At 39.3% G+C, this 15,263-nt stretch overlaps 1 protein-coding gene across 1 annotated transcript in view; it reads left to right on the top strand.

Moving 5' to 3' along the window:
* MRPS28 (mitochondrial ribosomal protein S28) overlaps positions 1-15,263 on the top strand; it is a gene marked incomplete at its 5' end in the record, with an annotated part of 102,126 nt that continues 86,863 nt past the window's right edge. The window contains one exon of the mRNA XM_082858874.1: positions 1-216. Within this exon, the coding sequence (XP_082715000.1) occupies positions 1-216 (216 nt within the window). The remainder of the gene's footprint in view (positions 217-15,263) is intronic.

The raw sequence follows: 15,263 nt of genomic DNA, 5'->3' as shown, positions 1-15,263 counted from the left end.
ATGGCGGCGCTGTGCCGGACCCGTGCCGTGACTGCCGACAGTCATTTTCTGCGAGTGCTTCTCTTCTTTCGGCCCTGTCGAGACGCAGGCACTGAAAGTGGCTCCGGAAGCGAGAGTTCTGATTCCACGGAGCCTAGGCCGCGCCTAGGCGGCTTCGCGAGCTCTTTGAAGCGGCACTCAGAGCTGCAGCGGAAGGCGGAGCTCGGGCGGATGAGAGTGAGTTGTGGGAGCTAAGCCAGCGACGCGTTGGCGGGCGGGGCCCGCCGTTGTGGGTGGAGCCGGGAGCCGGGACGGAGCCCGGCGTAGGGGGTGGGCCCGGCAGGGTGGGTGGGACCGAGAGGCGGGGACGGGGCCCGGCGTAGGGAGTACAGTTGGGGGCCGCGGTGTGGCTTGTCCCACCTGCTGGCCACTTAGAGCGTGTGGTGGTGTTTTTCTTCCGTTTGTTGTACTTTTGTACAGTATCTACATGCTGGGCGTGCGCTGCTCACATTGCTTTGCACGCGTCTTCCACAGGCGAGTGCTGGAAGGGAAACCAGCAGCGAGCGTTGATAGTGACGCGCCTAGGGCGACTCTTGGGACTCCGAGTAAAGTTGGACTCACACTGGGAGAGGCAGGGCCATCTGCTCCTCTTGTTCTACCCAGTAGCTGCAGTGTGCACCTTAGTGTCTGGCGTACCAGGCTCATAAATATTTCTTAATTCAGTGGAGAGGTGAATCAGAGAATTACTGTCACTATGAACTTGAGCAAGTAATGTAACTTGTCAATGCTTCACTTTCCTTTTCTGTAAATGACCTTTTTTTTTTTAATCCATCTGTCCGAGGCAATAATTTTGTAAAATGCGATAGAATTACTAGATAAATAAAATGGAAGAAATAGACGTAAATACAAGTCAGATTTTTTGAGTTAGCGGACATGAAATTGGATGTCTGGCAATATTAAACTGTATAAAAATAAACTGTCTCAATTTCTGTACTCATCGCCTTGGGAACCAGTACCAAACAGTTTACCGATGGGTAGTGTCGTGGGTTATAGAAAACTGCCCAGCATCTAGCACGGTGCTTGACTCTTAGTGGGCACTCCGTAAGTGTTTGCCCAATGCGTGAATAAATGAATAGAACAGAAAGTGCACATTTGAACTTCAGGACAATCTGAGCAGTCTTTGAATTGAGATCTTTGTGTGACTGCTCACAAACGGTTGTATAAGTGAGGATAGGACAGGCTTGAGCATGTGAATTAAATGTGCTACTCCAGAGTAATAACTGAGCAAAAACAATTGTCAGAGTAATAAGAAAACTGAAGGTACCACATTAGTTTTATTTTAGTGTTTATTGGAAGCTTTCAGTACTTTTGTGACATATTTATGATGAGGAATATGAGTATTTGTTAGGTATTGATGTAAAGGTTCAACTTTGTGAAAAATCTTTCACTTCACTCTTTGAAGTTTCTGGAACTATTTAATTGAAGAGTATCCTGAGATTACAAGATGAATAAAGTTCGTCTTTATTGTGTGATCAGGATTTTTGAAAACAATTGTAAAATATAAAAATAGTATTGCAAAAGGAGCATGTAAATAGCACTGAAGGTTACTATGGGAAATATAAAAGCCCCCTTTTTCTTTTCCTCACTTTCTCAAAGCTGGAAGGTGTATTTTTAATAAATGCATACTGCTAGAGATTTTATGTATGCATATATGAATATAAGCTAATTATATATATATATATATATATACTTTAAAACGTACACGTTTTGAACTACATTATTAATGTTTAACAGTGTAAGCTCTGGATTCAGACAGACTTGGTTTGAATTCTAATTTTTCTGTCATTTACTGGCTGTGTTTCCTTGGAAGGTTACTTGATATCCGTGTATCTTCTTTTCCTTTTTTTATAAAAGGAAAACCTGTCATGGGATTATTATGAGATTAAATGAATTCATTATTTAAACACTTAGCACAAGTACCTGATAATAAACACTCAGTATATTTTCATTGCTGCTGCTGAAAATTGCTATTCTCACTTAAGTATAACTTTGAATATTTTTCCTTATCATTATATATGTGTAGTGTAGTGTACTTACTGCTGTCCCTAGGTATCCACGGGGGTTTGGTGCCAGGACCCTCTGCCATACCAAAATCCCTGGATGCTCAAGTCCCTTATATAAACGGTGCAGGTAACCCTCTGCGGCTCCCGCATCTGTGAATACAGAGGTCTCACTGTATATCTCATTGAAAAAATACTTGTTTGGTATTCCATGGTGTGGATATAGCATAATTTATTTAACCAGGCCTTCACTAATGAGCTTCTAGGTTGTTTCTGGGGTTTTTTTGCCCCCTTAATACAGACAGTGGTACAGTGAGCATTTACATTTTTTTGCTTATTTATGGGATATATACTAGGTCAATGTGTACACACAGTTTGAGTTTTGATACATACAGACTGCACACTTCAACTTACAGTGCATGACAGTGCCTGTTTCCTCACCCACTTATACATGTGGGGTATTATAAGTGGATTTTCTTGGTAGTGGACAGTCAAAACAAAATACAAAAATTGGGAACTGGAGTTGTTTATCTCTCACCTCTGATACCAGTTTGTAATTTTTATCAAAATAACTGCATGTTCACATTTTTTGACTTAATAAGTAAATGCTATCAATTTGAACTCATAAAATACACCTATACCAACAAAATACTACACTTAATGTTATATATATTGGGGTTCTATGTAAGATTTAATTTGTAACATGGTTTCTGCTTAAAAAAATGTTTTTAGAAGGTAAACGGTTTGCTGTTCCCTAAACAAAGCATTATTTCTTTACCTTTGCTCTTTCCCCTAGAATTAGCTTCCCTGCCTGCAAATTCCATAGTAAAAATCACCTGTTCTTTTAGGCCTTGGTCATTTCACCAATCAGGTGAAACTCCTTCTGAATGTCTTGGGGCTTTGTTTTATGCTACCTTTATTTTACACACACAACTCTTTAAGTTATATTAGAGCCATTTGTGAACTTGTTTTATCCCGTCTCCTAGATTGTAATTCTTGAAGGTCGGGATAGTTTTTTATTTACCCTTTTCATTCCTTGCATAATGCCTTACACATAAGTAGGGATTTAATATATATTTGTTGATATGAATTGGAATAAGATTTACACAGTTTGATGTCCGAATAACTATAAATGAGAAATAACATCTCGTGTTACTGGATTAAAATGTATATATACATAGGAATGAAAGTTGACATCCTACCCATTGGTTTAATTCTTACTCTCAAAGTGCAGACGTGTATATATATGTGCACCTCAAAAATAAGTGATATTCAGTAAGAGCCAAGCAAGTGATCCTTAAAAGGGACTTTCCCCTGCAGGCAGGAATTTAATCAAGGACAGTTCATGGTGAATTCCCTATCCTAAAATTTCAGTGAGGTTACCAGTTAAAGGAATCTCAAGTTTAAATGACCTGAAAGGCCATTTACTCATCCATGCTCACTTATCCATTATCTTTTCCTTGATTCATTAGCTTTAAGATTGGTTTATGCATGTATCTCTTTAAGTGTTTTTTTGTTTGTTTATTTTTTTTTAGGATGGGACCAAGTCCTTTTCATTTTTGTAACCAACATAACACATACTTATGACTACAGGACCTGGTAAATGTTTGCTAAATACATTTTTAAAGTCAAATACCTTTTTTCCTTTTTTTTTTTTTTTTTTTTTTTTTACTATTTTAAAAACTTTAACCCTTTTATGTCACTTAGACAATAGAGATTTGTAGAACCTGTTAAGCCGATGGGGAGCTATGGTATAGTGAAAGATCCACCTTATAGCCACAGGGTGGCAATAGTTGAGCAAAGAATTGGTTTTCTGCTTTATGAATATTACTGTTTCTTAACAGTAGAGGGGGGCATATTACTTTTCAGCACATTGAAAAAATGGTTTGCAAGAGTTTTTGAGGCTACACAGAATGTTTTTTTTTTAAGATGGAGAATAACATTTTATTTTAGCTTATTTATATAGAATACTGATGTTATACTTTATAGTTTCATTTTAGCAATATATTAGATAGAGTTTATGTAAATATTTTTAAATGTTATTTTTTACTTTTTCATGAATATTTCTTATCGGTACTTTTTATTTCAAAATGCTGGAATATTCCAGAAGATAGAATATTTAAATCAGCTGTTTTGTCCTTTCAGAATACTGGGAAAATCCAAAAAATAGCTTACTTGAAGGATTTGTTTCAATTCTCTTATTTTTAGTATAAGTTTTAAGCCTTCTAAATTCATAAAATAGCAGTATTATACAGCTTTATTTAACCCTTTGTTTTCTCACTAGTTTTATATTGACAACTTAAAAAATTACACAAATGTTTTAAAAACTAATATGTAAAGGAATGATGAAAAATATTTCTGGTTTTAACCATGGTGCTCCCTGGTTTTTACATTAGAGAATTTTAGGAGAGGTATCTCCAACTAATAAATAAAACCTTCTGAAATGTCTAGTTTCACAGTAGAGTCTAACATTTTCAAAGCAGGTTTAGAGGAAATGACCAGCTAATATAAAAACAATGAAAGAGTGTATTGAGGTAGATATAAATCTCTAGGGAAAATAATTTTTTTAATCAACAGCTATAATATACCTATAAATAATACTATACACTTCCTACAAAGAAAAGATGAATATATTCTGTATGTATTTTGTTTTGTGGGTGGTCATATGCTCTGATCATACGCAGTCAGACTCTTAGGACTTCTCAAGTCAGCATTAGCTTTCACTAGTTGAATATCTTTCTTAACTCTTATTTTTGCTCAGGCATCTCACTCCCTTCTTTTAATGTGTTTGGATTTTGCTTTGTTTTTTCTTTTAAAGGTTATATTAAGATTTTCTCTTTTGATTAATTGTTCTAATGTGATTACAACTCTTAAGTTTGTTTTTATCTATAGGTATTAAATAACATAGGAAATAAAGGAAACTATCACATTTGAGTGGAGCCTGGTTTGTAGGGATTTGGGCCTGCACCTGGTAAAATGCCTAGTTGGTCAGTAGGCTGGGACATGTGAGATACAGAAGCAATCCCTGCTGTCATGGCAGCTTTGTTCTTGAACCCACTGGGGAGGTGAGCAGGAGTGGCTGGGGAAAGAGGTTGACTGACCTCCACATGACTAGTTATCTTATCCCTTGATTATTAAGATTCTTTTCTGCAGAAGAAATGATTCACATTTATTTTCTCACTCTGTCCATTCTATCTTCCTATCTTCCCAGACCTTCCCAGACCTTCTTGTTATCTATTTCCCAGTCATGTTCCTGCTAAATCCCTGACCATCCAGCAAAATCATTAGTCACTTCACACGAATCAATATAGATCCCACCTTAGGCCATCTCTCTTTCCAGGCAAAATGATCATTCAAGTATATGCTCATAGTCCTTTACTGCTGTCATTCAAAGGTACTCTAGCTCTGCACTACACTTCACCTAGGGAGGTCTGTCAGAATCTCATTCTACGTGTATATACTGCCACTGCCACATCTGCTGGGTTGTAAAACTCAAGTAGTAGAAGAGCTTACCTGATAGCCTAGACCTTTTACAGAGCCTTGTATTGTTCTGGGCACCACTCAAAACTGGCAACTTTTGGGGTTACTCGGTAAAAGAGTTGAAGAAGCATGTCCAAATGAGGTATTTGTTGCCTACAAAATTCAAAGAGACCCACTAGGCATTGAGCTTCTTTCTTAGTGGTAAGAAAGGGTAAGTTGATGTAGCCCAGACCATTGGCTCCCTAGGAATTTCACTAAGGCCCAGTATTTTTGTGGGATTTATTTCCCACCCACTGGCATATATGTGTCTTACCATGTGTCAGGAGGAGTTGCAGCTTTCTGCTTCCAGGTCTAATCAGCATATGAAATGGAGCAGCATGCTGTCCAGTGGAATGGAGTGGCAATCAAAGTCTTTGTAGACTAGATTGTGGCATAGAGCTAGAGAATTAATGTAACCTGGAGGTATATAGTCTTTACTAGCAGGTCTAGAAAAAGAAAGCATTTGTTAGATAATTATTGCATACCAGGTGCTGGAGGATATTTGATTTGCTCCAGCCATGAAATGACATCTGGAATAGCTGAAATCGGAGTTACCACTTGATTAAGTTTATGATAATAAATTGTCATTTTCTAAGACCTGTCTGTTTTCTGCAGGGCCTCACAGGCAAGTTGAATGGGCATGTGGTAGGAATCACCACCGTGCATCTTCCAGGTCCTTGATAGTGGCACTAATTGCTGCAATGCCTCTAGGAATGTGGTATTGCCTTTGATTTACTTGTTTGGTAGGTAGGGGAAGTTCTACTACCTACCAAACAAATTCATCTTTTACTTGACCTTCTGTACCTTAATAGCCTTCACTCCACAGATCAAGGAACCAGTGTAGGGATCCTGTCGGTTGCTGAGTATACCTATTCCAGTTGTGCATTCTGGAACTAGGGAGAGAACTATAGAGCAGATTCATGGGATAGAGCTGAGCTAAAACTCCATTTATCACGTGATCTCCGTAAGCCCCTGTTCTGACTGGCATTGAGTTGGTTCTTGAAGAGTTAGCATCAGTTCAGATAATCCCTGAAAGGTCTGATGATTTTTCCTTCCTCAGTGAACATTCTGGTAAATAGCCACAGCTCCTTTGGGGAAAGCTAGAAGGAAGATGGGTGATATAAATGTTTGCTTTTGTAGCGGGATCTTTCCTCAAGGGGACACAACCTTCATTCAGAAGGCTTGGTGTCTGAGAATTGCTTCAACTTTGGGAATTGGTTGAGGGGCCTTGATATTCATATGTGGTATTCAAGTCAGACTTCTGTTCTCTAGAACTAGAGTTTTCCCATCTATTTTATTTCTAAGGACACCATGACCAACCAGCCAACACCAAAGAGCTCTACAGGTCAGATTAGGTGGATTGCTGTTAGGCTCTGCTGCATCATGATAACAGTGCCCACCATGTTGTTGGCTAGTAAGTGCTGGCTTGACTCCTGCCACATTATCTACGTTGAATTCAGGGAGCTCTTGTTGGCAGCAGTTCTCACCGTCAGTCCTGGCCTACAGAGAATCACTGCCACACAGCTTTCAGGCATGTTGGTGCTCCCTTCACACAGGTACTTCTCTTAACCTTGGTGAAGTGAGTATCTTATAGATCCTCTTGGGGGCCATAGTAAGGAGTGGTGAACAGATCATAAACAGTAAATTCACTCCAGCATTCCATTCACTTCAAGCCTTTGGATACCTTTCTTTGTGGTATACTGAGGAAGTTCTGGTATTTCAGCTTCATCTAGTATAGCCTATAACTCTCAGCCATTTAAGCTAATGTATTGTATCTGAATCTCTGCTTAGTGAGCCTATATTGGTAAATTTGGCTCAAGGCAACACTGTCTTCCTCTCACCCTGATCCAGTATCCTTAGGATCCATTCCCACATATATCCTCAATTTCTGTGGATATAAATTAGCAAAATCATGCAAATCATTCTGGTTATCCAGTCTCCTCTTGTAACTATATTTCTCCCTATCCGGCATAATTATTCTCCTGCTACTATGATATACCTCTATTATAAAGGTTTCTAAACTTTTTTGATAATGCCCCTTCATTAAGAAATTTTTGAACACATCTTCCAATATTTACTTTATTTATTTCATTTATTTATTTTTGGCTTTGTTGGGTCTTCGTTGTGTGCAGGCTTAGTCTAGTTGCAGCGAGCAGGGGCTTCTCTTCATTGCAGTACGCGGGCTTCTCATTGCGGTGGCTTCTCTTGTTGTGGAGCACAGGCTCTAGGCACGTGGGCTTCAGTAGTTGTGGCATGCGGGCTTCAGTAGTTATGGCTCGTGGGCTCTAGAGCGCAGGCTCAGTAGCTGTGGCGCACAGGCTTAGTTGCTCCACGGCATGTGGGATCTTCCTTGACCAGGGCTCGAACCCGTGTCCCCTGCATTGGCAGGTGGATTCTTAACCACTGTGCCACCAGGGAAGCCCCAATATTTACTTTAAAAAGATTTATGTACTACAGTACTATTTATTATACACATTTTAAAGCATTCACAAAAAACAACAGTTTAAAGGGTGAAGTAAAAAAACCATCACTAGAAGTTCCAGAAGTTTCTTCTTTTGTTCTCTGGGTTATCATGGAGATAACTGTTCTTTCACATTTACTTGCCTTCTTTCCTTCAGCCTGCTCTCTAGGTTTGTATTCCTTGGTCCCAAGTCTCCTAAATCTTTCTGTGCACAGTCTCCCTTTAAGCTTCTCACAAGTGTTTCTTGCTTTCTTCCTCGATTTCGCTTGATAACACTACTTCTCAGATGGGTCTGAGAAGAAAAGGAGTCATTTTGGTTCTTGCTTCTCTACCATTTCAGACCACTGTTGTGTTAGAAATATTTAAGGAAAGATTTCTTGATAGAAATCTTCTCAATTCTTTGAGTTTTATTCTTCAGCATTTGACTCACAGCTTTTCTCTTTTCCCCTTCTTACTTGCCATCTTCATGGACTTCAGCATGTACATCGATGACTTTACTAACACTTGGGCAACAGAGATGCACATCGTATTCTAAGTATCATATTCTTAGACCTTCATTTCTACTTTCTTTTACTTGCAGATATACCATAATTTGTATGTATACAAATTCATTATCACTTGGAACGCTATCTTCAAGTTCTCAAACTCCTGAGCCCTCTTGGACCACAGTTTTACCCTCTTCACCTTCTCCATTTCCTGAATCCCACCTTTATCTACCAGTCTATCAACTTTTTTTCTGGGTCTACCTTTCTTCATACTCAGTCTGGAACTACTTGGCAGCCGTTCTATCTTAGGATCTCACTCCCTTAATCTTTTGTCTTGCCTTCCATCCTCGATCTCCCTAAATGCAACTGACATTGCTCCTATACCTGGCCTGCCATGTGCTCCTGGGTCTGCTGAGTGCAGGGTTTTTCAGTCTTGGCACTGGTGACACTTCGGACCAGATAATTCTTTGCTGTGGGGGCTGCCCTGTACATTGTAAGGTGTTTAACAGCATCCCCGGCCCCTACCCCGTGCATTCCAGTAACATCCCCAGTCATGGGAATCAAACATGTCTTCAGGCATTGACAAATGTCCCCGGGGAAGAAGGGGGATTTGGGGGGTGGGGAGAGGGAGGGCAGGCAAAATTGTTCTGTTTGAAAACCACTAGGGTTATCCATAAAACTTGATGGTGACTGGGTCTATAAGAAATTGATTAATATTTTGTTTAAAGCTACATTTTAGGAGGTGTTTGCCCTGTCAGAGGCACAGTTTGAGAGCTTTACGTATAGTCATGTGTTTATTTAATCCTCACAACAACCCTGTAAAATAGGTATAATTATTAACCCCATTTTATAGGTGAGTAAACAGCAGCACAGAGAGTCTAAGTGCATTGCCCCAACCACAGAGCTGGTAAGTGGTACCGCCAGGACGTGAACCATGTGGTTTGACTTCAGAGCCTTCAGGAGCCCGCCCTCCTACTCCAGGCCTTGCTAATTGCTGGTACCTTGCCAAAGACCTGTCATTTCCATTCTTTTCTTTCCTGATGGGCTAAGTTACCTATTGCTGCATAACCAACCCTCCTAACTTATTTCTCTAGACAATTTATTCAATTATTATTATGTTTTTTAGAGAAGAGAAAAAAAGTTTATTGTATTTATTTTGCCAGGGCAATAAATGCCTTATTATTAGGTATTGTGCACTTGGCCTTTCTGCCAGGTGTTCTGTGCTTGACAGAAAATTGCCTTCCCTGCCTGTATTCTTTTAATTATTCCCTTTGTTTTCAGCCTCTCTTCTCATTCCAGCTTTCTATAATTCCTGGCCTGATGGAGTCCAGCACCGTTATGGGCTTCTTCAGAATAGATTGACTTATTTTCACACTGCATGTGTTTTTAGCTGCAGTTTCCTTCATTCTGCTTCACTGGTTACCACCCTTCTACATGTTTTCAGTCCACTAAATAGTTGTTGAAATCTCATATACTTTTTGTCTCCATTTTCTTCTCTTTAATACTGAGGGTTTGTAATTTTTTCGTTCATTTTACCATCTGAATGGAATTTCAGGAGGGGAAAAGAGAAATGTAAGTACTCATTCTGCCATCTTGAACCACTAATCCATTAATTTTACTAAAAGAGCATTGTTACGAGCATAACATTTACTGGTTAGGGTTGAGGAAACTGAAGTTGTTGCAGCACAGTTAATAGAAGGGAGTCTTTTTTTTGTAATACATAAACATTTATTTCATTCTGATATCTTTTTTAAACATCTTTATTGGAGTATAATTGCTTTACGATGGTGTGTTAGTTTCTGCTTTATAACGAAGTGAATCAGCTATACATACACATATATCTCCATATCTTCTCCCTCTTGCATCTCCCTCCCACCCTCCCTATCCCACCCTTCTAGGTGGTCACAAAGCACCGAGCTGATCTCCCTGTGCTATGCGGCTACTTCCCACTAGCTATCTATTTTACATTTGGTAGTGTAAATATGTTCATGCCACTCTTTTTTTTTTTTTTTTTTTTCATGCCACTCTTTTACTTCGTTCCCGCTTATCTTTCTCCCTCCCCATGTCCTCAAGTTCATTCTCTACGTCTGCGTCTTTATTCCTGTCCTGCCCCTAGGTTCTTCAGAACCTTTTTTTTTTTAGATTCCATATGTATATATTAGCATATGGTATTTGTTTTTCTCTTTCTGACTTACTTCACTCCGAATGACAGACTCTAGGTCCATCCACCTCACTACAAATAACTCGATTTCGTTTCTTTTTATGGCTGAGTAATATTCCATTGTATATATGTGCCACATCTTCTTTATCCATTCATCTGTCGATGGACACTTAGGTTGCTTCCATGTCCTGGCTATTGTAAATAGAGCTGCAGTGAACATTGTGGTACATGACTCTTTTTGAATTATGGTTTTCTCAGGGTATATGCCCAGTAGTGGGAGTGCTGGATCATATGGTAGTTCTATTTTTCGTTTTTTAAGGAACCTCCATACTGTTCTCCATAGTGACTGTATCAATTTACATTCCCACCAACAGTGCAAGAGGGTTCCCTTTTCTCCACACCCTCTCCAGCATTTATTGTTTGTAGATTTTTTGATGATGGCCATTCTGACTGGTGTGAGGTGATACCTCATTGTAGTTTTTTTATATATAAATTTATTTTATTTTTATTTATTTTTGCCTGCGTTGGGTCGTTGTTACTGTGGGTGGGCTTTCTCTAGCTGCGGAGAGACGGGGCTACTCTTTGTTGTGGTGCGTGGTCTTCTCATTGCGGTGGCTTCTCTTGCTGCGGAGCACAGCCTCAGTAGTTGCGGCGCACGGGTTTAGTTGATCCACGGCATGTGGGATCTTCCTGGACCAGGGCTCAAACCAGTGTCTCCTGCATTGGCAGGCAGCTTCTTAACCACTGTGCCACCAGGGAAAGCCCCTCATTGTAGTTTTGATTTGCATTTCTCTAATGATTAGTGATGTTGAGCATCCTTTCATGTGTTTGTTGGCAATCTGTATATAGAAGGGAGTCATTTTTAAGTTACTTGTCAGAGAAGACACATGATGAAATGTTTTTCTTGCTAACTAATATGAATAAAGTACATAGAGCATTTCATTATTTTTGTTATTGTTTATGTTTAAAAAGGGACTGGGTAGGATTTGTCTTCCCTTTTCAATAGTTTATTACTTTAAAAAAACATTTTTATATTTTAGAATATTTAGGAATTCCTACTACTCAACTTGGTAGGTATCCAGTCTTTTCATTTACAAATGAGAAGGCAGACCTAGAGAGGTTAAAAGACTTATTACTCAAGATTTTTTAGTTATTTAGTCGCTGAGTTGACCATAGAACCCAGATTTCCTAAATATTTCTGTTATTCTACTGTACTATGTCCTTACTTTTAAGTTTTAAAATAATGTTTCTCTCTACTTTCCACCTGTTGAGGCAGTTGTATTTAAATCGCTGTTCAGCCTATCATGTGGCTGTGAGAAGCAGGTATGGTGATCGTCTGTGAAATGAGGTGGCTGGACTCGCTGATATCTTGTGTTTCCTTTAGTGCTAGTAGCCTCTGATTCCAAGCTATGTATTAAATGTCTTCATATGCATTATGTTTTTTTTAAGTTTATTTCTTTTTTTTCATTAATTAATTAATTAACTTATTTTCGGCTGTGTTGGGTCTTCGTTGCTGTGTGTATGGGCTTTCTCTAGTTGCGGCCAGCGGGGGCTACTCTTCGTTGTGGTGCATGGGCTTCTCATTGTGGTGGCTTCTCTTGTTGTGGAGCTCGGGCTCTAGGCGCGCGGTCTTCAGTAGTTGTGGCTCATGGGCTCTAGAGCGCAGGCTCAGTAGTTGTGGCACATGGGCTTAGTTGCTCCATGGCATGTGGGATCTTCCCGGACCAGGGCTTGGACTCGTGTCCCCTGCATTGGCAGGAGGATTCTTAACCACTGTGCCACCAAGGAAGTCCCTGCATGATAGTTTTATACATACATACATATGTACATGGGCTTTATATATTAAAAAATTTTAAGTACTACATATTCTTTGTGTTCTAGATTTTCTAATATAAATAATATAAAGAGGGCTTCTCTGGTGGCGCAGTGGTTGAGAGTCCGCCTGCTGATGCAGGGGACACGGGTTCATGCCCCGATCTGGAAAGATCCCACATGCCGCGGAGCTTCTAGGCCCGTGATCCATGGCCGCTGAGTCTGTGCGTCCAGAGCCTGTGCTCCGCAACGGGAGAGGCCACAACAGTGAGAGGCCCGTGTACCGCAAAAAAATAAAAATAAAAAATAATATAAAGAAAAAAGTTCTATATGTAAATTTTTACAGTTAACATTTGATATATTTCTTTTGAGGAATTTGTATCTATATAATATTACTGTAAACATATTTGTAAATTTATGTAAGTATGTATATGAATATGTGCACCATGGGAGTTCCCTGGTGGTCTAGTGGTTAGGATTTGGTGCTTTCACTGCCGTGGCCTGGGTTCAATACCTGGTTGGGGAACTGAGATCCCACAAATCGTGTGGTGTGGCAAAAAAAAAAAAAAAAAAAGTGCACTATTATTTTTAACTACCTACCAGACAGACAGTATTCCCTAAAATTTTATGGGTATCAGAAACCTAATAAGTGTGAAAATAACTTACTCTCTTACTTCTGCTGCACTGCTCTCCCACCTCGTCAGTGGCTCCCCTTTTCCCTTGCTTTCTACAGCCAATTGGGTATCAAGTCTTTGCTGTACTGTTTGGTAAATAGCTCTGTATCCCTTCTTCCCTATGGCCACTGCTTCAGTGTAGGCCCTTTATCATCTCTGCCCTAGTTACTGGAGGAGCTTCTCAACAGTTTGCCCCCTTTCCATTTCCCCCCCCACCCTTTCTCTGGTCCATTTTGCATACTGCTGCCAAAGTTTTTTTTTAAAACAAAGAACAAGTACTGTCACCCCATTAATGAGAAACTTCTTTTGATTTCCCACTGCTTATAGGATAATGTCTAACCCACTTAGCCTTTGGTATAGGACTCTTTACAACCTGAATGAGGGTAGCAATTGTTTTCAGCAATTTTTGGACCCTAATGTCTTCTCATGTTCGTTTAACTGTTTCATATATTTTCATATCAAGGCTAGAACGGAGTCTGGGGTACATGACAGGCACTCGGTATTCAACACATATTTGATGAATGAATGAATGAAAGTGGAACTATTACCTCTATCTGTAATTCATTTACCTTCCCCTGTTCTATCTGGGCAGTGCTATTCAACTTTCAGGCTTCAAAGGGAAAAAACAGTACAGCAGAGTAACAGGAATACTTTGGAAATCTGAGATTTATGACCAATACTTAAAGGAAGCAGTCCACCTTAAGGCACCTGCTTTACCTATGACAACTTTATGAATGAACTTTGTAGCAACATTTTCCATAAGCAGGATTAGACACTGAGATCTATGATACACCCAGAAGGTGACAGTGTGCCTGGAGTCTTTGCAGTCTGCAACAGCATGAGAGGAGCCTACAGTGTTGGTTGTCATCATGGATTGTGCTACATTTATTAGTTTTAGAAGCCATTTGACAAGTAAATGAGGAATTCAGAGATGATTCTAGACCATGTTTTTTTGAAGGAGGGCTTTGTCTAATTATTTGTTATAGCTTCCAAAAAGTATAGCAAGCATACAATTTAAAAGCAAATTCAGGTATTGATCAAGGTGTCTTATACTTGTGGTAAAATCATTTCACTCACTGAAAACACATTGACTTCCATTGTAAAATATAACAAAGTGAAGGCAAAAATAATGGAACAAAAAGCAATAGCATTCTGTTTTACTTGATTTTAAAATCTCCTTTAAAATAATTATTCATAATTTTATAAAGTTTATAATGTAAATATTTCACAACACATTTACTAAAAATCTCAAGAGATCATATTAAATAGTCAAGAACACTCTATTTTCTAAAACCTAGAGGGAAATACCATTTACTATCATACTAATCTCAGCCCTTCACAGTTGTAAAGGAGATTGTTGTTTTAGGAAGAGGCCCTAGTGATGGCTGAATTATCTTCAATAAGTATTCAAGTATTAGATCTACTATTGTATCTTCCTCTCATCTGCTGTTTTAATGACACCATGGCTTTAATTGAAAGTCTACCTGCCCCCCGTCCCCCCAAAAAAAAAACAGATGAAGAAGAAGAAGAATAGATATCAACCACAGAAGCGGAGTAATGGGAAAGCAGGTTATAGGGAAAAATGAGAAGGACCTTCCCAGGTTGTAAGCAGAATGAGACCCCCAAGCTGATAACCTGTCTGGTCTTGCCTGGAACAGTGCTCTTCCCAGCTGCTCTGGATGGTATAGTGGTTCCCAGCAGAGGGTTATAGTAGCTGCACTTGTCTCTGACAGCGTACTTCGTATTACTCTCTTTGCATCAAGAGGACAATTCATAGCTGTTTCTGTGTTGAACCTATAAGGTGTGTTTCACGCTTGGCTGTCTGCAAAAGAACTATTTTCAAGGTGCTTGTTTAAGGAATTAAATATTATACTGTGTAGAATCATAAAACTAGTATTATGGCTCAAAGTGTAATATTCCTGGCTACCTTTTCAGCTTTATTTGGCATCTAGGTCTACTGACTTGTCTTTGGTTTTAGATCAACCCTTATGTGCTAAGGATTCCTTCCCATTGGGTTTCAACCCACTGAAACAAATCTATCACCATATCCTCCCTCCAGCATCTAAGGGACTTGGTATCTGTCAGATGATTTGACTTTCTATTTCTTGAAGC

The sequence above is a fragment of the Leucopleurus acutus genome (assembly GCF_964270905.1).
Source record: "Leucopleurus acutus genome assembly, chromosome: 17".
Classification (NCBI taxonomy): Eukaryota; Metazoa; Chordata; class Mammalia; order Artiodactyla; family Delphinidae; genus Leucopleurus; species Leucopleurus acutus.
This window is presented reverse-complemented; position numbering and strand designations above follow the sequence as displayed.